General features: G+C 35.5%; 1 protein-coding gene across 1 annotated transcript in view; it reads left to right on the top strand.

The window, feature by feature from the left end:
• LOC107600089 (glypican-5-like) overlaps positions 1–24518 on the top strand; it is a 123379-nt gene that overhangs the window by 66979 nt on the left and 31882 nt on the right. The window contains exon 7 of the mRNA XM_016291879.1: positions 13909–14029. Within this exon, the coding sequence (XP_016147365.1) occupies positions 13909–14029 (121 nt within the window). The remainder of the gene's footprint in view (positions 1–13908; positions 14030–24518) is intronic.

The raw sequence follows: 24518 nt of genomic DNA, 5'->3' as shown, positions 1-24518 counted from the left end.
AACTGTGAGACAAACAGGTGTGTCTGAGAGCGAGTTTGTGTCATTTGTGCTGGTTGTACTTGTTTCAGAACTGAGATAACAGAGGGACACCTGTCCAACCAAGAAGCTCGGTTTACAAAAGAGAAGAGCAAATTGATTTAAAAATGCAAAAATCATAGCTGTCGGTCAGTTAGGATTTGCCGAATGAATCCACTCCTTGACTGGAATAGTTAAATGACACACTGTCAGTTGTGATCAGATTTCCCAGTGTTACAGAAGTTGCAATCTTTATTCACTGTTTCTATGGTTACTCCATCAAAAGAGCTTGACATCAGTTATTGGTTCATATGGACAATATTCACGCTGTTGTTTGAATGGTTTAAAAGTCATAATTGTCAGTAAATATTGTCAATCCCACTGACTGTGTGAAAGTAGTTCGGCTGCTGTGTAGAATCTAACTTTAAATGACATGCCACCAACCCTTTCATTAATTTTTGTACATAAACATTTAATGGATTAAATCTGTGAAGGGCTGCTCTTTATTGCAGGTATAACTAGCTTGTCGTCTGCTGCTGTCTGTAAACCTGAAAGAAGAGCCTATACTGCCATCCACAGGCTAAAATTAAATGGGGGAAAAAAAAACATTGTACAGATACATTTGCATTCAAATCGACTGCGTGCATTGATAGTTTGTTATTGATCTGCATGACATTGATGGAAAGCCCGCTGCTGGGGAAGAGGTAGAGAAGCTACCTTAATAATTTATGTAAGCATTACAAAGACTTCTATTGTTTTGCTTTAGAGTGACTGATTTACTGAAGTACCAAAATACCATCTGTACTTGGACAGTTTAGCTGGAGCGCAGTGAAAATAATTACTTATATATTATAGTGGACTGTTTCTAGTTTGTGTTTTTCCAGTGTTCTATCTGATAACATTGTAATTTAGATGCGGAGACAATAGCTCTTACATAAGTGTGTTTGTAACATTTTTTTGTGAGTGTGTAATATGTCTGAAAACACATTCTAAAGTTGTTTATCAATTCTTAACTGATCCTTTTGTTTTCTCTCTTTTATCTTAAGAAAGCTCTAAAGCGTGAAATAGTTTGAGTGTAATACTCGTGTACTTCAACAGGGGGCAGTAAAAAGAATAGTTCTCTTTGCAGCTCTTGCTCTTCCATGCAATAGACAGATATATGTTTAGAATTGCATACTAATTCTACAATATATAGTATGTATACTCTGTTTTTTTAACAAATGCAATAATGTATGCCATGAATCAGATTGTGCTGCCTAAAATTAAGTGTGAAGTGTGACGTGACATGTGGCCAAGTATGGTGACCCATACTTGGAATTAGTGCTCTGCATTTAACCCATCCAAAGTGCACACACACATCGGGAACACACACCCGGAGCAGTGGGCAGCCATTTTTTGCTGTGGTGCCCGGGGAGCAGTTGGGGGTTCGGTGCCTTGCTCAAGGGCACCTCAGTCGTGGTATTGAAGATTGGAGAGAGAGCGCTGTACATTCACTCCCCCCACCTACAATCCCTGCCGGTATGAGACTCGAACCCGTAACCTTTGGGTTACGAGTCCGACTCTCTAACCATTAGGCCACCAAAAAAGTATTAAGATACTTTTACTGCATGATTGGAAAAAAAAGCTGTTTAACATTTATCAATTTGCCAGATTGTCGCTTATGCTCATCAAGGCTGCATTTATTTGATCAAAAGTACAGTAAATTGTGAAATAATATTACAATTTAAAATGATGTAATAAATAATATATTTAAAAAATAATTCTTTAATCCTGTGATGGCAAATCTTAATCCAGTTTTCAATGTCCTTCAGAAATCATCCTAATAAGCTCATTTGCTGCTCAAGAAAAATTTCAATGGAAAATATTACATCTTTTGTAACAATATAAATGTTTTTGCTATGACTTTTGATCTCTTCAATGCATCAATTCTGTCCATCTCTTGCTGTAGAGTCCCGAGTTTAAATGTCCCCTAGCGTTGTCCGTGCATTCTCAGGAATGTGTTTTAAATCCAGTGCTGTAAATAGTGCCTCAGAATGACTATAGATAGAACGGGAGAGATGCAATCTCAGGCAGTGACATCATCCGCTGCATCTAAATGATTAGTGTGTGTACAGTATATGTGTGTTTGTGTGTGTGTGATGGTGTGTGTCAGCCCGCAAACGGGAGGTCCGGGTTTCGCTTCCGAAATTCCGAAATAATTGAGAACACATCTCAGTGGATTTTCACCTCCACACACACTCACCCTCATTACAGTGTTATCTGGAGCTCATTGAATGTTGTATGCCTCTGACCTGTGCAGCATTATGAGGGAAACAGTGAAAGTGTAAGAGATGTTAAAAACACCTGGACGACTTCAAAGAACAGGAAGTTCTCTGCATGGGGCGTCACCACTGACCAATGAATGCCACATTCGCAGGGTCACACACAATCGGACAGGCTTTAGAGAGAGAGAGTGTGTGTGTGTGTGTGTGTGTGTGTGTGTGTGAGTTGGTTTCTCGCCAAACCGCCGCTTTATGCTTCAGGGAAGAGGCTTTAACAGTGACCAGGCAGAGCTGGTGACCATGTTTAAGTGACTGGGGGCAGATTTACCAGTAAATGTTCCCATAAACAGCCACTTCCTTTAGTTAATTTAGAGCTATAACGGGCTCATCCAGGAATCTGCAGGAATTTTCCCTCTTCCTGCACTCTCACTCCCTCGTTTACTTGTTTGTCTACTTTATAGTTTACAGAGGGTTTCTTGTTTATTTAGGGTGAATTCACAAAGAATGATCTTCACTAATGTGTGCACTATCGTTCAGATTTTTTTGTTTGTTTTGCGTTGTTTTTGAAAGAAGTATCTTATGCTCACCAAGGCTGCATTTATTGGATAAAAATACAGTCAAAATAGGCATATTGCGAAATGGTGTATTGGCATATTGTGCATTACAATTTAAAATAACTGTTTTCTATTATTTTAATACATTTTAAAATATCGTGTATTTCTTGATGTTAAAGCTGAATTTTCAGCATCATATCAGTGTCACATGATCCTTCAGAAATCATTTTTAAATGCTGATTTTGTTTTCAGCAATCATTTCTTAATATTATCAAAGTTAAAAATAGTTTTTATGCACAATATTTATTTAATATCTTTTTTCAGGATTCTTTAATGAATAGAAGGTTCAAAAGAGATTTTTTTTTATTTAGATTTAGAGCATTTATTTGAAATAGAAATCTTGGTAACACTTTCTATGAAGCCCATATTTATAACATATTAGGGTATTCTTAAGGCATTATAATGAATGCATAATTCATTATAAAATACCTCATGATATGTTATATCATCTTATAAATAATCATAACAACAATTATAATAGATTATAATGCTTACGCATTTGTGGTTATACGTTTTAAGATTATGATTATTTATACCACACAATGAACACCATATAAAATCTATTTTTACATTTATAATGGACTATATATCTTGACATTGCTTATTTAAGATCGGCACAGTATCTTACTACATCTTGTAAGTGGTTAGGTGTGGAGTGTTATTTGAGTGTTCCCTGTGAGGCTAATATTAATTTTGATGTGAGCTAGTTAATAATTTCAACTGAAAAAAAAAATGCAATGTTTATATGTTAGGCTACTTTTTATTTTCATGACCCCCCTAGTCTATAAGCAACTTTGCAACTACATGTCAACTAACTCTCATTAGAGTATTAGTAGGCTTAGGTTAAGGTTAGGGTTAGTAGAATGTTTGTCTGTTGGGGAACCATCAAAATAATCAAACTGATATTACATTAAAAATAGTTCAAAGCAAATATGTCTTATTACACATTCATCTGATCTGATATCTGATCTTATGACTGTTTGAGAAAAAAATATTATTATTATTACTATACTTAGAAGTGGTCTTTGATGGCTTTAAGTAAAGTAGCATAAGAAAGATGGCAAGATATGAGACTTATAATACATTATAAGAGTACTCTTAAGGCATTATAATGAATGCATAATGCATTATAAAAACCCTTATAATATGTTATATCATCTTATGAATATTCATAAGATGATATAACATATTATAAGGGTTTTTATAATGCATTATGCATTCATTATAATGCCTTAAGAGTACTCTTATAATGTATTATAAATATGGGCTTCATAGAAAGTGTTACCGAAATCTTTTGTAAAAGTCATTACTGTCACTTTTGATTAATTTAATGTCTCCTTGTTGACCCCAAACTTTTAAATGGTAGTGTACGTGCATTTTATAATGCCGTCTGCATTGTTTTGGGACCTGATTAACTATGCAAACTAGTTGATGGCACAAACACATCCACGAAATTAAGATATTTTGAAAAATGTCTCTGGGGTTTTTGTCCATACAGTGAAAGCCAGTGGGATCCAGTGTTGTTTTGGACTCTAATGACTTTCTTTATATGGACAACAACAACTGAAACATTCTTCAAAATATCATCTTGTGTGTTCCACATGCAGGTTTGGAACGACATGACGGTTTGTAAATCATGACAGAATTTCCATTTCTGGGTGAATGTATTATTAAAGTTGAACTATTTTTAACTTCTCACAGTGTCTTAACTCTTGATGCTTGTAGCTAGATTTGTGCATGATTATAATGCTGTTCCTCGTCATTTGATGAATTCCCGCTGCCACGTCCCGAAACCACAGCACATCTGTTCGTTTTGCTGAATTATTGCTGAATGATCTGTTTCCACTGGAAGAAATGCCCCCACAATGATAGTGATTAGAAATTACATAAAGAAATTTGACTCACAAAGGCTGTAAATAATTTATTGTTTCCTGTAATTTAGGAGTAGGGTGTAGTAATTATAATTGCCTCAATAGAGATCAGTTGCAGAACTATCCCTGTGTGTGTGTGTGTTTCATTGCACTGGCCAACCGAATAAGAGGTGTGCTTCTTCCACACCTTGCCTGGTCTGTGAGGGCGACTTGTAACGAGCCCTAACACAGATAATAACAGACCGAATCAGCCATATCTTACCTCAGATACACTCTCCACCCTTCAGTCACCCTTTCTCTTTCTTTTTTATCCCATCATGCTCGGTGTGTGTGTGTGTGTATGTGTGTTCACCCTTTTGCATAACATTAATGGAGAGAGTTATTTATATTGCACTCAATATCACACAACACGCATATCTGCTGCTGTTCAATGCGGAAACATTGACGCTTTGACTCGTGTGTGTGTGTTGGACTGACCTCAGTGCCATATCCTTTTCTCTTGAGGAACAAGGCACACACACACATGATGCAGCTGTTGGCCAAATGGGCGTCTGTCCCTGCCTCTGGCAGCCACATTCTGCTTTCCCATCATCCCTCGGGGCAGCCGGCTTGGCTCGAGCTCTGTTCTGGGGTTTGTCTCCACCATTTGCGCATCCTCTCACACTGCCTGATCTTTCCATCTCTATAGGATTCCTTCTTTTCACATCTCTGTCTATTTTAAGCATTGTATGTCTCATTTTATTTGGCACGTCTCCCGTCTGTTCTCAGCGCAGATGTGTATTTGGCACCGCATGCAGGTCTGTCTCTTGTGTCTAAAGTGTTATTTATGGATTTAAATGGACACGTTTTAATTCAAACATTTCCTGATCCTGCTGGGTTACCTTACCTGGTTTTCTTCATCAGAGACTGGTGGTCCAGAGGTGAACTCATCAAATGCCTTTTAGTTTTCTCTGTGAACCTGAGCAAGGCACAAAAGATTGGATCCAAACAACCTTCCAGGAACCAGACGGGCACATTAAATAACACAATGATAGAGTCATTAGCAGACTGCCAGCTAACTTTGTGCCACAGCCTGAGATCAGTGCATGTCGCCGGCTAAAACAAAACTGAGGCGTCAAGTCTTTTAATTGGGATTCTTGGTAACAATAATTGTTCTAATGATCGTATATGCATCTGAGTTTTTGGAGTTCCTGTATAGTTCAGTACTTTTGTAAAACTACCTGTCTCGCCATATTGGCTAGATGCTTTTTCAGTTAAACCTTAGGCTAAGAAGCTATGTATGTACATTTTCTTGAAACAAAAATATGGTATGGAAAATGGTTAGATATACTGTAGATAGATAAGAGATGGAGAGATATAGATTGATGATAGATACAAAGATAGATAGATAGATAGTTGGTTAGACAGACGTATCGATAGATGGATGGATAGATGGAAGGATCCAAGGATCGCGCATTAACGCAGTTTTTTTATTATTATTATTATTATTATTATTATGAAAGCCCGTTGCTCACTGGCTCTAAACGTGGTCGTAATCACGATTTCATAAGTGGGGAATAGGAAGTTTCCGATAGCATGTGAAGACAGCAAAGAAGCACTCTCGCTCAGCACAGTAGAATGCATCGTTTTGTTAACTTTGTGGTTTATTGTTTTGAGTCGTTTGGGATGCGGTGACACACGGCCCTCTCACAAAATATATATATATTTATATATATATATACGCAATCGTGCTGCAGGTATCAGAGGTTCCACACACACACTACATGCGTACCAACTGAACCGCGCTCTGGCCCACCTCTTCCAACCGAGCCAAGGCCGGCTAAATGAACCGCGCCCGAGGGCGGCTTGGAGCGATCACACTATTCAAATGAACAGGACTTTGGGGGTCAAACACACTCGGGCACGGTTAAGTTTGCCTAGTGTGAGTACACCCTTATTCTCCCGCATCCCGCACACGAGTCTCTACCTGCCCGCACACGCACTCGCCCATCAAGTGTTGGGTACCGTGAAAGTGCAGGTCTCTACTCGGAAGGTGACTGTTATAATGTTATGATCGAGGCTCTGGACTCTGAGCATAACTTGTTTTTCTATAACAAACTATAAAATATTTTCTATATAAACGCTAATGCCCTGGCAGTGGCAAATAGCTTTAGTTTTATATTTAATTTGATTACATTAATGTTTAAGTTGAGATTTGCAAGAACATTTTAACTGCTACTACTGTACGTAAAAGGAATACTGCTATAATAAAAAGCACCTTATTTGTTTAAAGTGTTTGCAAACCAAATGTTAACTTATCGCACTTTTGTTCATATAGCAGTACTTTTAATTGAAAAAAGTGCACAATACACTACTTTTGAATTCATTATTGAATTGTGTGCATAACGCGATTAATCGCAGAAAATCATGCGATTAATCACGATTAAAAAATTAAAACCGTTGCCCAGCACTAATCAAACGAAGTATGGATGGATAGATAGATAGATAGATAGATAGATAGATAGATAGATAGATATATAAAAAGATGAATGGATGGATGGAAGAATAGATAGATAGATAGATGGATAGGTGGATGGATGGAAGGATAGATAGATAGATAGATGGATAGGTGGATGGATGGAAGGATAGATAGATAGATAGATGGATAGGTGGATGGATGGAAGGATGATAGATAGATAGGTGGATGGTAGGTAGGTAGGTAGGTAGGTAGGCAGGTAGGTAGGTGGGTGGATGGATATATAGATAGATGGATAGATGGTTAGATGGTTAGATATAGATACAGTAGATAATAGATGGACAGATGAATGGATAGATAAATGTTTGGTTGGTTGGATAGATGGTTTAGTTTGATGATAGATGGACAAATGAATGGATAGATGTATAGATAGTTGCTAGATAGAGGTATAGATGATTAGATGGATAGATGGGTGGACAGTTGGTTACATTTCAGTTAGAAAATGAGAAAAGTTGGATGAATTTTGATTCTTTATTCTGGTCTCAGGACTTGGCTTTGACATCTCACTTCAGATGAATGACACCCTCTGTCAAGCACAAATCCTTTCAAAGCAGCTCTTCCTCAGCGGTGTCTGATTGCTGTTTTCTGTCTGGTTTGTCCTCGTGCAGGCAGGCTGCCATTGTGTCTCTGTTCTGAGAAAGATGTATGGAGGACAATAGAGCTGTCCATTCCACAGGCAGCAGAGCGGCGTATTCTGAGAAAGTTAGAGAACTCCGAGCTTGTAATTTCCATGTCTGTGTCATGGCTCTCTCTGCCAGTTTATCGCGCTCCAAACCTCTAATTTATCCAGATCAGATTTGTACATTCTAGTGGTTCTCATTCACTCTCTGCCGCCCCATTAATTACAGAGCAGCTCTGCTGTTTGCAATCTAAGATCTTGATTCTTTTTTTTTCTTCCCTCTCTCACACATATACTTTGTCTTTAGTTTTTATTTTGCTTTAAAATGTGAGAAGATGAAGTTCTACACTCTTAATGGGTTTTTAATGGGTCTTTGCAGCTATTCACGATAAGATAACCGAGTTGGTCGTTTAGTTTTTTGGTGATTAAAAAAAGGTTCCTGATGTTACGTTATAGGTTCTCCAGGTCAGAAAATTGGTTCCTGGAATCTGTTAAAACAAAATTTGAATTATCCTGGTTTTCTTAAGACCAAATAGAATGTTCTTCTATGGCATCATAATAACATTTTTGAATCAGTGAATCTTTAACACAATTCCCAAAATTGTTAGCTTCTGTTTTGCATGTTTCACATTTTTTTTAATTTTCTTATGACCAGAAGCATTTAGGCCTACATGTGCACTTCATGCTCAACCATCATTAATTTTCAAAGCTTTTGGAATCATCTCTGTTTCCATAAAACTCTGGGAACGCAGTGATTATAGGATGTTTGCAATGCTGAGTTGCTTCATGCTGGGAACCAGACTGCATCCTGTCAGAGTTGCTTTTAATGTGTTTACTTTTTGCAGTTTTATTCAAAGTTGTTTTTTATTTGCATCGTTGAGCATGTTTATTCTGTATATAAGGCTGTCTGAGCTGTTTATGTTTATTAGATTGTGTTCATGGAGTTGGTGTAGTTTTGATTTTCAAATTTACTTTCCATTTGTTTAGTTCTCATCCATTTTCATTTTGTTTTGTTGTTATTAGTTTCTTTGGCATTTTCTAGCTTTGATTCAGTTGAATTTTTTTTATCATCTGTTTATTTAGTTTTTAGTATTTCAGGGCTGACAATTTAAATGCATTAACTATAATTGAAATGTTTAACAACATTTACTCTCTTAGGGCTGCCTAGCTTTATAACCATCCAGCAGCATGTTCATGTTTAATGCAGCTAGGTTAAAGCTTTCACATTTTATGTACCATGAAGCTAAAATAGATTTATTTTAATTTAAATTAATCTTGCAGTCACCAAAGTGTATTTTCATTTAAGTGCATTTATTTATCTTTTTTTTGTTTACTATATATATTTTTTATGTATATTATATAAAAACATGAAATACAATTTTTTTCGTTTTCTATAATTCTCAAACACTTTTTAGCGTCAAATGAAATGGAATGTTGCAATTGGTTATTTCGATCACATCTAACACTTTATTGAAGATTTTTAAAACTCTCTTTGGAGAAAACAAATGTGAAAAAGGCTGCTGAACAGTGGCTGGCCTCTATTAACACTATCTCTTCATCAGTGTTGGGGGTAACGCATTACAAGTAACGTGAGTTACGTAATCAGATTACTTTTTTCAAGTAACCAGTAAAGTAACGCATTACTTTTTTAATTTACAAGAAAATATCTGAGTTACTTTTTCAAAAAAGTAACGTTAGTTACTTTGTTTTCCCATTTATTGACTGACAAGTCTCCTGTCCCCATATTGGGAGAAATCGGAAGTGCAGAGGAGTTGTGTGTGCTGTGTGAACATGATGTTACTGTAGTTCTAGACGAAATGTGAATGTGCATTAATTCATCCCACTTACAAAAAACTGATTTAGTATTCATCAAAATGAATTAAAACAGTGAAATACAAACTCAGAATATGACGCAAACATACAATAATTAATGTTAAATAACACAAATGTATCTAATCCCATTGTATTAACCAATGTCTTTGCTGCTGACCTTTGATGATCCAGTTCAACCATACTAATAAGTGAAAATGACTTTAGATAAACTAACAATTGTGCTTCATTGTTTTTTTTATTGCTGAAGAGTGTTTCTTCTCCTGCGTTCTACTGTGCAGACGTGAATTTACTTTTCCTTTAGCCAGAGGTTTATTCATTACACTTTTTGGTGTGAAAGGGCTTTTACATTTGCTATAAATAGAACTTCTTATATTAAAAACAATCAAGCTCTGCTCATATTTAAAAAGTAACACGAAAGTAGCGCAAACGTAATGCAACACATTACTTTCCATAGAAAGTAACTAAGTAACGTGATTAGTTACTTTTTTAGGGAGTAACGCAATATTGTAATGCATTACTTTTAAAAGTAACTTTCCCCAACACTGCTCTTCATACTTATCTTTCTGAGAGAGAGAGCAGATTACAGTAATGCAGAATGAACCTGCAATAAAGGATGTCCAGAGTAGAGCAAATACTAGCTGTTGAATCAATAGAGTGGTTCAGTAAGGATGATTCTAGGATTCTTGCTCTTCTAACTCTCTCCTCTGGGTCACACCCAGGGATTATAGGCTTTCTTATTACACCATCATTAAGAGAAAGAGAGTGTGAGCCTTTCTCTTTGAGACATCATATTAAAGCTTGCCTGTGTATGTGCCTGTGCATATGTTTGGAGAAATTCAGTTGGGAGTATGAGGCAACTCTTCTAGTCTTTCAGATATCTTTAGTGAGAGCTGGTACATCAGTCTGTCCTTCACAAGATGGTATCGTATCGAAGTACAGGTATAGCTGTAAAAGACAATAATCAAATGAGACATGAGCCTGAGAGGTGTGATATTAGATCCCGCTGAATTTGATAAAATAAATGCATGTAGAAATCAAATAGATTTTTGATTGCAACATGTTTATAGCATTGAAACTGATTTATTGGAAAACTTTGAGAAGCTTATTTTGCAACTCAATTCTCAACTCAGCTCAAAGATTGAAGCATCACACTTAAAGGTTGGACCAAAAAAACAAAAAAACAAACACACAAAATCGAATCTTCAGAATCTTTCACTGTGCAAAATGTAAACTGAAAAGTGTTGCAACATTATTTATCCAGCCAATGGTCAATGCTATGGCTCATACACACATAGTGGAAGTATAAGTTGTAGGGTTCATGATTCATGAATTCTATGAATCTATATCTATTGCGGTCTTGGGAAAGGCTCTTTAGTGTTAGTTTGTGTGGTTGGTAGATCATAACATGGGTTAATTTCATGCATTAGAAATCATTTTAATCATATCTCTCTAATCCAATATTAAAAAAGAGCACCCACACAAAATTCCTTTAACGTTCACAGTCACACGCACAACCCCATATACATACAGTATTTCTTCTGTTTGTGTTCTCATCACATCTTAAAATTGGGCGATGAATAATGTATTTTTAGTGTGTGGGTTGAAAATTCAGGCTTTCAGAAATAATACTGGCAATTTTTTTGGAAAAGCATGATAAGAGAGAGAAAGAGGTATACTGCTCTTATAATTAGATGGTGTGTGTGTGTGTGTGTGCAGGTGTTTAGGACTTTAGGGAAGCTGTTAACTTTCCTTCATGAACTGATGATGATTCTTTATTTTATCACTTGATTTTTCTTCTCCACTTTTGTCCTAATAACTCTTCTCTGTTCTGCTCCTCCTTTCACCCCGTGGCTTGTCCATTGCAGTAACTCAGTCCTGAATGGACACTTCATTAGTGCAGTAGCTGCTGCTCCTGAACCCAGAGGTGCCAGGAATAAATGTATCTGCTCCCTCAGTCTGGTCTCCAAACACAGCTCGCCAATTAACAACATACAAATTCAGCCTCAGTTTACCTTTAAACTGATCACGCCGAGTCTACATGTACTTCAACACACCTCAACACAAACACTCAGGATCGTTGTTAATAAAAAGATACCCTCAAGAACAACGTTCTTCAACACAGGAACAATGTACCGCAAAGTACAAACCCTCAAGAACAACATTCACCAATGCAAACCATGAAGAACATATTTTTTTAACACAAACCCTCAAGAACAATGTACTGCAGACCCAGTACAAACCCTCAAGAACAACTTTCACCAATGCAAACCCTGAAGAACAACATTCTTTAACGCAAAATCTCAAGAACAATGAATGTACTTCAATGGAAATCCTCAGGAATAGTGTACCTCAACCATTGTTAGTATTTAGTTTAGTATTATTTATATAGTTACTGTTGCTTTTTTGAATGAGCTTTTATTTTTATATTTTCTGTTTTCATTTTAATTTGTTTTAGTAATTTTATGTGCTTTTATTTTTATTAATTTAGTATTTTTATATTTATTTTTAGCATTAATGTATTTAGTTTTAGTCATTTTCATGCTTCAACTTAAACATTTTTTAGTTAATTATTAATGCGATTTTTCAGGATTTTCTTCTAATATTCATATTTATTTCAACTTTATTTGAATTACCAAAATTACATTTCAATTGTTCTAGTTTTATGTAACGGTACCAATTCTAACCTCACCACCAATCTGCAGGAACAGCAGACTTCATTTAAAACCCCCCAAAACAACAGACCTCAACAAGTGTTGTTTTACTATTGTTTATATACTATTATAGTAATTAATAATAATAAGTTTTGTTTTGTGCTGTTTATAACAGTAAGTTTCTTTTTAGCTTGATTTAATTTTTATTTCAGTTTTAGTAAATTTAGTACTTCACCTTATTTCAGTTAACTGCCAAGTCAATCTTTCTTTCTTTCTTTCTTTCTTTCTTTCTTTCTTTCTTTCTTTCTTTCTTTCTCTCTCTCTCTCTCTCACTCACTCACTCACTCACTCACATTCATTCATTCATTCATTCACTCATCCATTCATTCACTCATCCATTCATTCATTCATTCATTCATTCATTCATTCATTCACTCATCCATTCATTCATTCATTCATTCATTCATTCATTCATTCACTCACTCACTCACTCACTCACTCACTCACTCACTCACTCACATTCATTCATTCATTCATTCATTCATTCATTCATTCACTCATCCATTCATTCACTCATCCATTCATTCATTCATTCATTCATTCATTCACTCATTCACTCATCCATTCATTCATTCATTCATTCATTCATTCACTCACTCACTCACTCACTCGAACAACAAACCTCAACAAAGACCTTCAAGAGCAATCTTTACACAAACCTTCAGCCATGAAGTACCTCAAAAAGCATACTCTGCCTTATTCTCATCCCTTTGTCGGCTCCAGCACCCCAGTTTCAACTCTGCTTCCTTTTTCTCCTCATTCTCCTTGGGTCATGCTTTCTTCCCCTTTGTCTTTCTATCTGACTTTCTCTTCTTATATCTTTATCTCTTCAATCCTCCCTTTGGTCTCACCTTAATAAGGTATTCTCAAACCTTTCCGGTTATCTCCACTATGTTTTCTTACTCTCTGTACTATTCACTTTTCCTCCGACTAAATCATTTTGTTTATTGCACCTCACGTTCACTCCGAACTGTCAGACTTCTTTTCGTCTTTCTCATTTGGCAATTAGCAAATATTCTCTGCTAATAATAGATCTCTCATCCCTGTTCTTGTGGTATGTAAGCAGTTCAGTCACATTTCTCTATGGTTTCTACAAGACTCTTAATTAGCCTCATTTCTAACCCTCAGTTACAGGCTATCTTCTCTATTATTATTCTAAAGCAGTGTTTTCTCAACCACTGTCTCATCAATACTTTCAAATATATCCTCCCTTCCCACAGCACACACACCAACAATTAGACTTTATAATGTCTCATTTCTGGCAGGGGATCTAGAAGTCCAGGCCGTATTGATCCTCTAAGCTGTCAGGTCAGAATGCCATCTATGTCATGGTAAAGCAAGCCAAACAGTAGATTGATGATTTAAACTTCCAAGGGACCTCAACCAATAGTTAATTCTGATGGGGCTTCATGGTGCAAATAACAGCTGGTCTCTTAATGTTTTTATCTTTCTCCCTCTCTTTCTCTCAGTTATACTGCAAGAGTGGTGGGCAATGGAGTTCGTGCTCAAAGTCAGAATCCAGAAGTAAGAGTCAGAGGTGCTGACCCTGTGCTTATGGATGTCAAAAACAAACTCGAGCTCTTCAACACGGTAAGAAATATCATGATTTGGTGACACTACATCTATTACATCTTAAAGGGATAGTTCACCTAAAATATGCTCATTTACTAACCTCTTTGTTCCTTTCTACTGTGAAACACAAAAGTATTTGAACATATCTTCTTTATTTTATAAGGAAGTCTTAACATATCTTCTTTATTCTATAAGGAATTCATACAGGTTTGGAATCTGAAAATCATAGAAAAAACATTGTTACTTTTATGTTTTATAGCAAAAAAAAGAGAAAAAATTCTGCTATTTGCCAAGATGACTTCTTGCACTCTAAAAAATGCTGGGTTAAATACAACCCAGTGCTGGGTAAAATAGGGACAAACCCAGCAATTGGGTTGTTTTGACCCAGCGGTTGGGTTAAATGTTTAACCCAACCTTCTGGGTAGTAACCCAACCGCTGGGTCAAAACAGCCCAGTTGCTGGTTTTGTCCCTATTTTACCCAGCACTGGGTTGTATTTAACCTAGCATTTTTTAGAGTGTGATGTTATAACATTACTAAAACTACAACAAAAATAAAAATAAATAAAATATATATAGACATATATATATAAAAAAAAAAACACTACAGAATTTCTAAAACTTTTTAAAATTCAAATATGAAAAAACCTCAATCTCAATGATACTCAAACAACACTGGTTTGGAATGGCATGAGGATGAGTAAATGCATTTTTGGGTGAACTATCACTTTAAAAAGAAAAAAAAAATCTCTAGTAATTGCTTAAAATGGATTACTAATTGATTAATGGATAAATATGTTAGATCACACTTTATTTTAAGGATCCAATTCTCACCATTAACAAACCAATAACTATGACTTTGCCTCAATTAACTCCTAATTTGCTAATAGTTAGTAAGGTAGTTGTTAAGTTTAGTTATTAGGCAGGATTAGAGATGTAGAATATGGTCATGAAGAATATGTGCTTTAACTAATAAACAGCCAATATGTTAATAATAGGCATGGTCATAAGCAACTAGTAATAGTGAAAATTGGTCCCATATACTAAAGTGTTACCGTATGTGATTTCAAAGATTCAACCATAGTGACTAAACTCTGATTTGGGAGATTATGTTCACATAATCCTTTTTATCTACCAAATTAGAAGTCAATTCGATGAGTGTGATGATCTTAAAACTTGTAAACAGAAGCAGGGTTATTATCTTCTGGTTCTGCTTGGCTGAATTTTGCTCCATGATGCACGAGTTCACTGTTTTGCACAATGTGAGTGTTGTTTGAGCTCAGATGAATATCCATCAGCTGTGTCTCAGGGAATACCGCAGTTTTGAGCATGGTATGATGGTAACACCACGGCATTCATTGAAATACCATCATCATTTTTTTGTAAGGGATATATGGGGTGATTTCAGTGTAGGTGATTCATGGAAGATGCTACCGTAGTGATTGCTGTCAGTGACCACAAGTGGTAAATTGTTTACGTTATATGATTAATTATCCTGTTTTTGCAAACTTTTACAATTAAAGAAAAGCTTTTCCAACATTAATCGCATCAGACAGTGTTGTTGGCCTGCTGGAAGGAGTCCGAAGAAATGTGCTGATTAGTACATATTCACTTTTTTTTATTACTATATATTAATGTGAATAATAATAATGAAATATTACTGTAGTATTTTTTGTTATTTTTCAAAGATTTTTCTGTTATGAATAGTAGTAGTAAATAATAATAATAATAAATTCTTGAATAGGAAATAGACATATAGGAAATATCACGTAGCATAGAAAATGGTATTATTTTACTAAAATTCAGCTGCTGTTCAATTGCAACTGATATTTGTAATATCTGACCAGCTATTACAAATCAGAGCATCTTTTTTAATAACATTGTTTACAGTATGTGATTAATTTTCTTGCTTTTGCATGCATTGAACTTGTATGATAAAAGAAATCACAACTTTTCCAGCGCTAATCACATCAGGCAGTGTTGAAGAAATGTGCTGATGTGTTCAGAAACTTTTTCCTGTTGTTGTTTGTGATGTTCTGTTCTCATTCTGATAGATCTGATGGAGCAGTCATGCATTAACGGAGTGGCAGAAAACAAGGGCAGATGGCTCTTTTTCAGATGTGAATTAAACAGCTCATCAAAGTGATTCTGATGTTCTTCGAAATTAACTAACAGATGAAACTTCTACCTAATTAACGGCATCCAGTACAGACTCTGAGATGAGTTGAACAGCTTTGGCTGTGGAGAAAGGGAGTTTATACATATCACATGTGCAAGTAAGGCTGATTCTGATGGGAAGTAAAGAACTGGCAGGGGCTGTAGACTGAGTCTGTGCAGACTGACCTAACAGAGTCATCTGACTGCCTTGTGAACTGGTGGCATCAGTAAACATTGGGGAGAACATCATGGCCTAAAACACACACATACTGTATACACACAACAACTCATGCGTCATCAACACTATTATATGAAATTTGTATTCAGTTTGAACTATAATGAAAATAATCCGGTTCATTAAAGTGATCAAGAGCTACAAATTGATTTTTAATTGTTGTGTAGAAGTGGTTCCAGTTTATGTATTAGTATGTTATTCTCTTCTATCCATTAAGATAAAGAATCAATTTAATTCAATAATAATAAACCCGAAATGTTTGAAAATAATACGTGAAAATAAATAAATAAATACATTCATATATTAATTTATAACAACAACACTATAATAATAATTATAATAAATAATAATAATTATTATTATTGGTACTACTACCACTACTAATAAAATGTTTTTTTTTTCTTGAATTTAATTCCTTTTGCTCTATTTTTTCTTTCACCTTATATTTCTTTCACTATTCTTTCACTCTTTTGCGCTTTCTTTTTGACCCTCTGCTTGTTAAGACTTTTTTTTGTCATTTAATTGTTTCAAGATTTTTCGAGATGACAAAATACTGTCAATTAAAGTTTTTTCTTGCATAGGAAATATACATACAAGAAATATCATGTAGAACATGGTATTATTTTATTAAAAAAAGTCAATTTCACTGTTCTGGCTTTGACTGTTCCTGTTCCATTACTGATATTTTTAATATCTGATAGCCATCAGAGCGCTTATTTCCAGCTTGCCTTTAAACTAACAGAGAAGTGAAATCATTTATTGAAAATTACTGATAAGGGAAAAACATAAAATTATGTTGTCTCTTTCTCTCTCATATTCACCCCAGTTTCACCCTGATAAAGTTATGAATTTCTTTTTCCCAGATAGTAAGAGAATTTCTCAACAGAAATATTTGATTTCCTATTCCAATTATGAATGCTAAAAACCACCAGGAATCTGCTGTGTTACAGTCTCAGCGCTTAATATCTGATAGCCATCAGAGCGCTTATTTCCAGCTTGCCTTTAAACTAACAGAGAAGTGAAATCATTTATTGAAAATTACTGATAAGGGAAAAACATAAAATTATGTTGTCTCTTTCTCTCTCATATTCACCCCAGTTTCACCCTGATAAAGTTATGAATTTCTTTTTCCCAGATAGTAAGAGAATTTCTCAACAGAAATATTTGATTTCCTATTCCAATTATGAATGCTAAAAACCACCAGGAATCTGCTGGAATGGAAATATTGATCCTGTGTACTTTGGAGGTTTGAATGGGGAAATATGTGGTTAAAGAAACTGAGAGAGTGTCACAGAGAGAACGAGAGAGCAGAACGGAGCAGAGCTTCAGAAAACAGGGCAGTTTGGATGGCAAGGTGCTGTTTTTGTCATGCTAATAACAGGCCGGACACTGAAAGACTTTCAGAATAAAAGATGATTTTCCCACAATCCCCTGAAGCTCTGTGTGTCAACAGTCTGCCCAACTCTGCCATATGACCTTTCTTTCTTTCTTTCACTCTTTCGCTCTTTCTTTCTTTTGCTATTTCTTTCTTTTGCACTTTTTCTTTCGCTCTTTCTTTCTTTCTTTCTTTCTTTTGCTCTCTTTCTTTCTTTCTTTCACTCTTTCTTTTGCTCTTTTTTTCGCTCACTCTTTTTTTTTTTTGCTTTTTGCTCTCTGTTTTGCTTTCTCTTTCCCTCTCTGGCTATTTCTTTCGCTATTTCACTCTGTTTTTTACACTCTTTCTTTCTTTCTTTCGCTCTTTCGCTCTCTTTCTTTCTTTCGCTCTTTCTTTCTTTCTTTCTTTCGCTCTCTTTCTTTCTTTCTTTCGCTCTTTCTTTCTTTCTTTCTTTCTTTTTTTTTCGTTTTTCACTCATTCTTTTGCTCTTTTTTTCGCTCACTCTTTTTTTTGTGCTTTTTGCTCTCTGTTTTGCTTTCTCTTTCCCTCTCTGGCTATTTCTTTCGCTATTTCACTCTGTTTTTTACACTCTTTCTTTCTTTCTTTCTTTCTTTCACTCTTTCTTTCTTTCTTTCTTTCGCTCTTTCTTTCACTCATTCTTTTGCTCTTTTTTTCGCTCACTCTTTTTTTTGTGCTTTTTGCTCTCTGTTTTGCTTTCTCTTTCCCTCTCTGGCTATTTCTTTCGCTATTTCACTCTGTTTTTTACACTCTTTCTTTCTTTCTTTCTTTCTTTCACTCTTTCTTTCTTTCTTTCTTTCGCTCTTTCTTTCTTTCGCTCTCTTTCTCTTTCTTTCTTTCTTTCTTTTTCTTTCTTTTGCTCTTTCTTTCTTTCGCTCTTTCTTTTGCTCTTTCTTTCTTTCGCTCTTTCTTTTGCTCTTTTTTTCGCTCACTCTTTTTTTTTTGCTTTTTGCTCTCTGTTTTGCTTTCTCTTTCCCTCTCTTTGGCTATTTCTTTCGCTATTTCACTCTGTTTTTCACTTTCTTTCTTTCTTTCTTTCTTTCTTTCTTTCTTTCTTTCTTTCTTTTGCTTTTTCTTTCTTTTGCTTTTTCTTTCTTTCGCTCTTTCTTTCTTTTGCTCTCTTTCTTTTGCTTTTTCTTTTCTTTCTTTCTTTCGCTCTCTTTCTTTCGCTCTTTCTTTCTTTTACACTTTTTCTTTCGCTCTTTCTTTCTTTCGCACTTTTTGTTTTGCTCTTTCTTTCGCTCTTTTGCTCTTTTGCTCTTTCTTTCGCTCTTTCTTTCTTTTGCACTTTTTCTTTTGCTCTTTCTCTCTTTCTTTTGCTTTTTCTTTCTTTCTTTCTTTCTTTTGCTCTTTCTTTCGCTCTTTCTTTCTTTTGCACTTTTTCTTTCGTTCTTTCTTTTGCTCTTTTGCTCTTTCTTTTGCTCTTTTTTCCCCGCTCACTCTCTTTTTTGCTTTTTGCTCTCTGTTTTGCTTTCTCTCTCCCTCTTTTTGGGTATTTCTTTCACTATTTTTCACTCTGTTTTTCACACTCCTTTCTTTCTATTCTTCGGCTAGTTGTTATCTCTTCGGCTTTTTCTTTCACTCTTTTTTCTTTCTCTTTTGTTTTAGCTCTTTTGCTCGATTTCGTTTGCTTTTTTGTCTCATTAATTTGTTTATTTCTTTTTGTCTATTCAACTCTTTTGCTCTTCACCTCTTTCTATCACACTTTTCTGTAACTTTCATTCGCTCTTTCTTTCTTTTGTTCTTTCCTTCTCTTTTGCTTTATTTTTTTGCTGTTCATTCTTTTGCACTATTGGTGTTGTTTGAAACTATTATTAATAACATATTATTTGCATCTCTTGTGTTGCAATCATGATAGAAAGATGAAACTGCCATTCAATGCATCTTATGTGATAAATGTAGCATTTTTGGTAACTCATTAACTAGTTACAGTAGTTAACAGTTGACACTGATACTCTAATCACAGTGCATTAAACAGTGAATTAAAGTCTGGTTTGACCTAAGCAGTTGTAACAACTTTCACCCTTACAACTTTGACCATCCCTGACTTTGGCCTGACGTTGCTCTCCTCATATTGATATTTTAGGATAGCTGCTGAGGAGTTCAACCCACACTAATTTGTTTGTGAACATAGCAGAATGTCTGGAGACCTTCAATCCAGATTCATCTCAGATAGGCTGGTCTCCACCTTAGCCCACAGTTTAAGCTCATTCCTGGCTGCACTCGTTGTTTGTAACTTTGCAATTTATTGCCCAAATGCAGGAAATGGGTGTCTGGAAAACTAGCAATTCAGATAGTTTCTGTTACTGCAGACTGCAGGTTTATGCATTAAAATGCTTCTGAAATCCTGCATGTTCGGTGAAGCAATAAAATGTCACAAATAATTCTGGTTCTATAAACAATAAACAAACTGGTCTTAATATGTATTTTCTTACTAATCTTAATCAGTATTCCCCCCCCCCCCCAAAGATTTCCTAAATATGTTCTATCTACTAAGTATGTGTCTAATAAAATATTTGATTTAAAAATATTTTTAAGTACGTACTTAAATGCATTTGAGAGGCAAAATTGCATGTAATATTGAGAGTTCCACATATCTTAATTTTTTTTATTGTATTGTTTTCTTGTTCAAAACATACATCTAACACATTTTAGTAAGTTTTGTGATTTTATAATAATTTTTTTATTAAAAACAAAAATAATAATAAATAATTATTTATAAATAAATAATGTATTATTTTATATTTTCTGTTCTTGTTTTTATGGACAGTTTTACTGGAAATTAAGACAAAAATACTGATTGCACATATATATATATATATATATAATATTAGTCGAATGAAATATTACATTCCCTCTGTGGATGTTAAACTACACATGAAACAACCCAGCCCTGGTGTGATGCCTGTAGTTCAGGTCACTGTGGCCCACCCCTCCCGTTAAAACTCAATAAATACGTCTAATTCCCCGTAAATATCCCCGACAGGAATCTGGACGACAGGCCAGCGGCACAGCTGCTTTTGGGTGTGGAGACACAATAGCATCTCTGTGCTCGGGGTGTGTGTTTGTGTGTTTTTCAGCACACATACAGCATGTCATCACACTCATGAGTGTAAATGTGCTTTTCACTTTTAGAGTATCAGAACAGGCTTGTGTTGACCTGCGGCACTACTGTTCTCCAACACCTGCTGTACAGAAGAAGTCTGCTTTACTGCAGAAAACGTATTAATTGTACTGGCCGCCCTGTTTGGACTGCCAGTACGTGGATTTACGTGGATCAATTAAATGAATAGCTCATACAAATATGAAAATTCTGTTGTAAGTGTTTCACTCTCATGCTGTTCCAAACCTGTATGACTTATTCTTTTTCTTCCATGGAACATGAAAAGAGTAATTTAGTGAGCTGCACCTTTCCAAACAACGAACGTAAGTGTAAAACTCCAAAAATACTCATAAAACCACCATTAAAGTGGTCCATGAATATCTTTGTGTGAGAAACAGTGATTATTAAACATTTTTTGCTATGCACATATTCAAATAATAAGCATGAAAATTAGGCACTTCAGAGCAGTCAAAGCTTTTTGTGAATATCAACTTAAATTTTGGTCTGTCCCTAAATGCAAGTATCTTCTCTTGAAATCTAGTGAACAAGTTATATAGATTACATTTATAGTGCTTTTTTGTAATTTTTTGCATTTAATTGCATTTAATTAAATTGCATCAGTGGGAAATGACATTGTCATACAGGTTTGGAATGACACGAGGTGAATAAATGAAGACACTAACTATGCCTTTTATCCATATCATACAGTGCTTACACTCACACACACCATTTGCAGTGTTAATTGTTCCAGTCATTTGTCTGATTGGGGTCAGCTGTGCGTGTGTTGATCATTTACTCTGGTTTATCACTTGACCTCTATTTTTTTTTCTCAACAGTCCCTTCTCTAGCAGGGTATCAGGTGCGTGTGACCGCAGTATAGTGGTATTCTGTATCAAAGGCTTGTCTCTTGTCTGAGGCCTCAGGGAGAACAGAACACACTGTTTGAAGTGGGTAGAGACATCTACAGCTCTGTAAAGAGTTCACTGAACACTCACTGCCTGTCTGCTGGCCGTCACATATCTGAACACATCAGACTTCACTTTGGACATAATATCAGCAACAGTCCATAAAGAAGATAAAACAGTGATTGAATGAGCCATGTGATTGATATATGCATACCAGGGACTACACATCAGCTGAATTAATATTAATAAGCAGAGTAGACTGTAAACAGCATGTACACATAAATAACTTGGTATAGGATTTACTTTGGAACAATTTTCACTCAGAAATTACAAGTAAATTTTACAAGTATTTGCCCATAAATGGTGATTAACAAATTGAATTAGATGTGAAATTTTGAAGTAGAAAAATTTTAATAGTATTTTCTTGGAAAACGTACTTCAGTAGTCTTTGTTCTATTTACAAACTTAAAGTTTTATAATGTAGTAAGGTTAATGAAGTACTAGTTGGTTAGCTATAAGGGAAATAACTGTTTCTAGCCTGTGCTGGCCTGGTCAACTCATTTGCAAGTCCCTTTAGATAAAAGCTTCTGCTAAATGAACAGAAATAAATGTAAATGTGACCGTGGAGTCCGTGGACCACAAAACCAGTCATAAGGGTCAATTTTTCGTCATTTTCGTCAATTTTATGTCATCTGAAAGCTACATAAATAAGCTTTCCATTGATGTATGGTTTGTTAGGATAGGACAATGTTTGACCAAGATACATCTATTTGAAAATCTGGAATCTGATGGTGCAAAAAAAAATCTAAATATTGAGAAAATCGCCTTTAAAGTTGTCCGAATGAAGTTCTTTGCAATGCATATTACTAATCAAAAATTAAGTTTTAATATATTAACAGTAGGAAATTTACAAAATCTCTTCATGGAACATGATCTTTATCCTAATGATTTTTGGCATAAAAGAAAAATCGATAATTTTGACCCATACAATGTATTTTTGGCTATTGCTACAAATATACCCCAGCGACTTATGACTGGTTTTGTGCTCCAGGGTCACAAATGTGTTATTAATTTAATCTATGAAGAATGGTCTTTTTCTCTCTCTTGCATCTCATATGATCATTGAATTCATAGATGTTTATGTAGACAAACTGAGTTTCTCAACTATTTTATAAAAGCTTTAAATTCTTAAAGAGTTTCAGATTAGCACACTTTTTCTTTCACACTTTTATTTTGGTTGATTATAATTTTTTATATCTTTGAAAGAAGTGTCTTATGTTTAGACTGTATTTACTTGATCAAAAATAGCCTACTGTAAAAACAGTAATATTGTGAAATATTATTACTATTTCAAATAACTGGATTCTGTTTGAATATATTTTAAAATGCAATTTATTCCTGTGATGGCAGAGCTGAATTTTCAGCATCATTACTCCAGTCTTAAGTATCACATAACCCTTCAGAATCATAATAATATGCTGATTTGCTGCCCAAGAAACATTTCTTATTAATATATTATCAATGTTGGAAACAATTGTGCTGCTTACATTTTTGTCCGGGATTCTTTGATGGATAGGAAGTTCAAAGGCTTTGAAATAGCACTATTTTGTAACATTATAATTTTTGTCACTTTTGATCAATTTAATGCATCCTTGATTAATAAAAGTATTAATTTATTTTAAAAGAAATCTTACTGACCTCAGACTCTTGCTCGCTCTGTCACTTTTATCTGACTATCTGTCTGTCTCTCTTTCCATCTTTCTGTCATCAGTTTCTGGTCCTCATGAGGTGATGGAGTCTGGCTGTGTGAGGGTGGGACTGTCAACTACACACACTGCCTGAGTGTGTGTGTGTGTGTGTGTGTGTGTGTTCATGAGAGCGCAGAGCTCAAACTAAGCAGCAGAAACCCTCTTCAGGGAGCCGTGAGAAAGAAAGCGTGGCCTCACACACACACACACACACACTCACACACACACACTGCTGCTCTGTTGCCCTTTAATGTCTTAAGAATGTCTTCTTGCGCTTGTCAGCTCTCTAGTGAGCTATTGTCCTGCTCTCACACAGATTTATAAACCTGATCGCTTTCTCTCTCCCTCCTTCTGTCTGTCTGTCTCTCTTCTTTTTTCACTCCCTCTCTCACTCTGCATGCCAGTGTGTGGTAAATATGCAATATTTTACCCTCATTTTGGTCATTAACTCCTGGAATGTGTTTTCTTGAGCCCTGCTGGGGTTTGTTCAACAAAGCAGCATGAGCTATTAGCCACTAACACACACATGCACACATACACACACACACCTCGACCTACTCTTGCCAGAGGAACGGTCACTCTGGAAACTCAGGCTTTGCAGTGAATAGAAAGTTTAAAGGGGTCATATGATGTTGTTAAAAAGAACATTATTTTGTGTATTTGGTGTAATGAAATGTGTTTATGCGTTTCAAGGTTAACACTGCACACATCTGAATATTTGGGTTGTACTGTTCTGGAACAGTGTTGTAAATACAACTTAACCACTGATTTCTAGTCGTGTCCTCTTTTGGAAGGCCAAACAAAGTAGTTTCGCTTTCACAACGAAACACACAGCGTCACACACGGCGTGCTTGAGTGAGAGGAGGCCGGTGGGCTAGAGTGAGGAGCGGTCGGCAGGCTTGAGAACGGCACGGCCGGTGAATTCGACGAAGGAACGGCTGGGGGGGTTCCGGCCACCACATGTGACG

The sequence above is a fragment of the Sinocyclocheilus grahami genome, unplaced genomic scaffold (assembly GCF_001515645.1).
Source record: "Sinocyclocheilus grahami isolate Dianchi unplaced genomic scaffold, SAMN03320097.WGS_v1.1 scaffold277.1, whole genome shotgun sequence".
Classification (NCBI taxonomy): Eukaryota; Metazoa; Chordata; class Actinopteri; order Cypriniformes; family Cyprinidae; genus Sinocyclocheilus; species Sinocyclocheilus grahami.
This window is presented reverse-complemented; position numbering and strand designations above follow the sequence as displayed.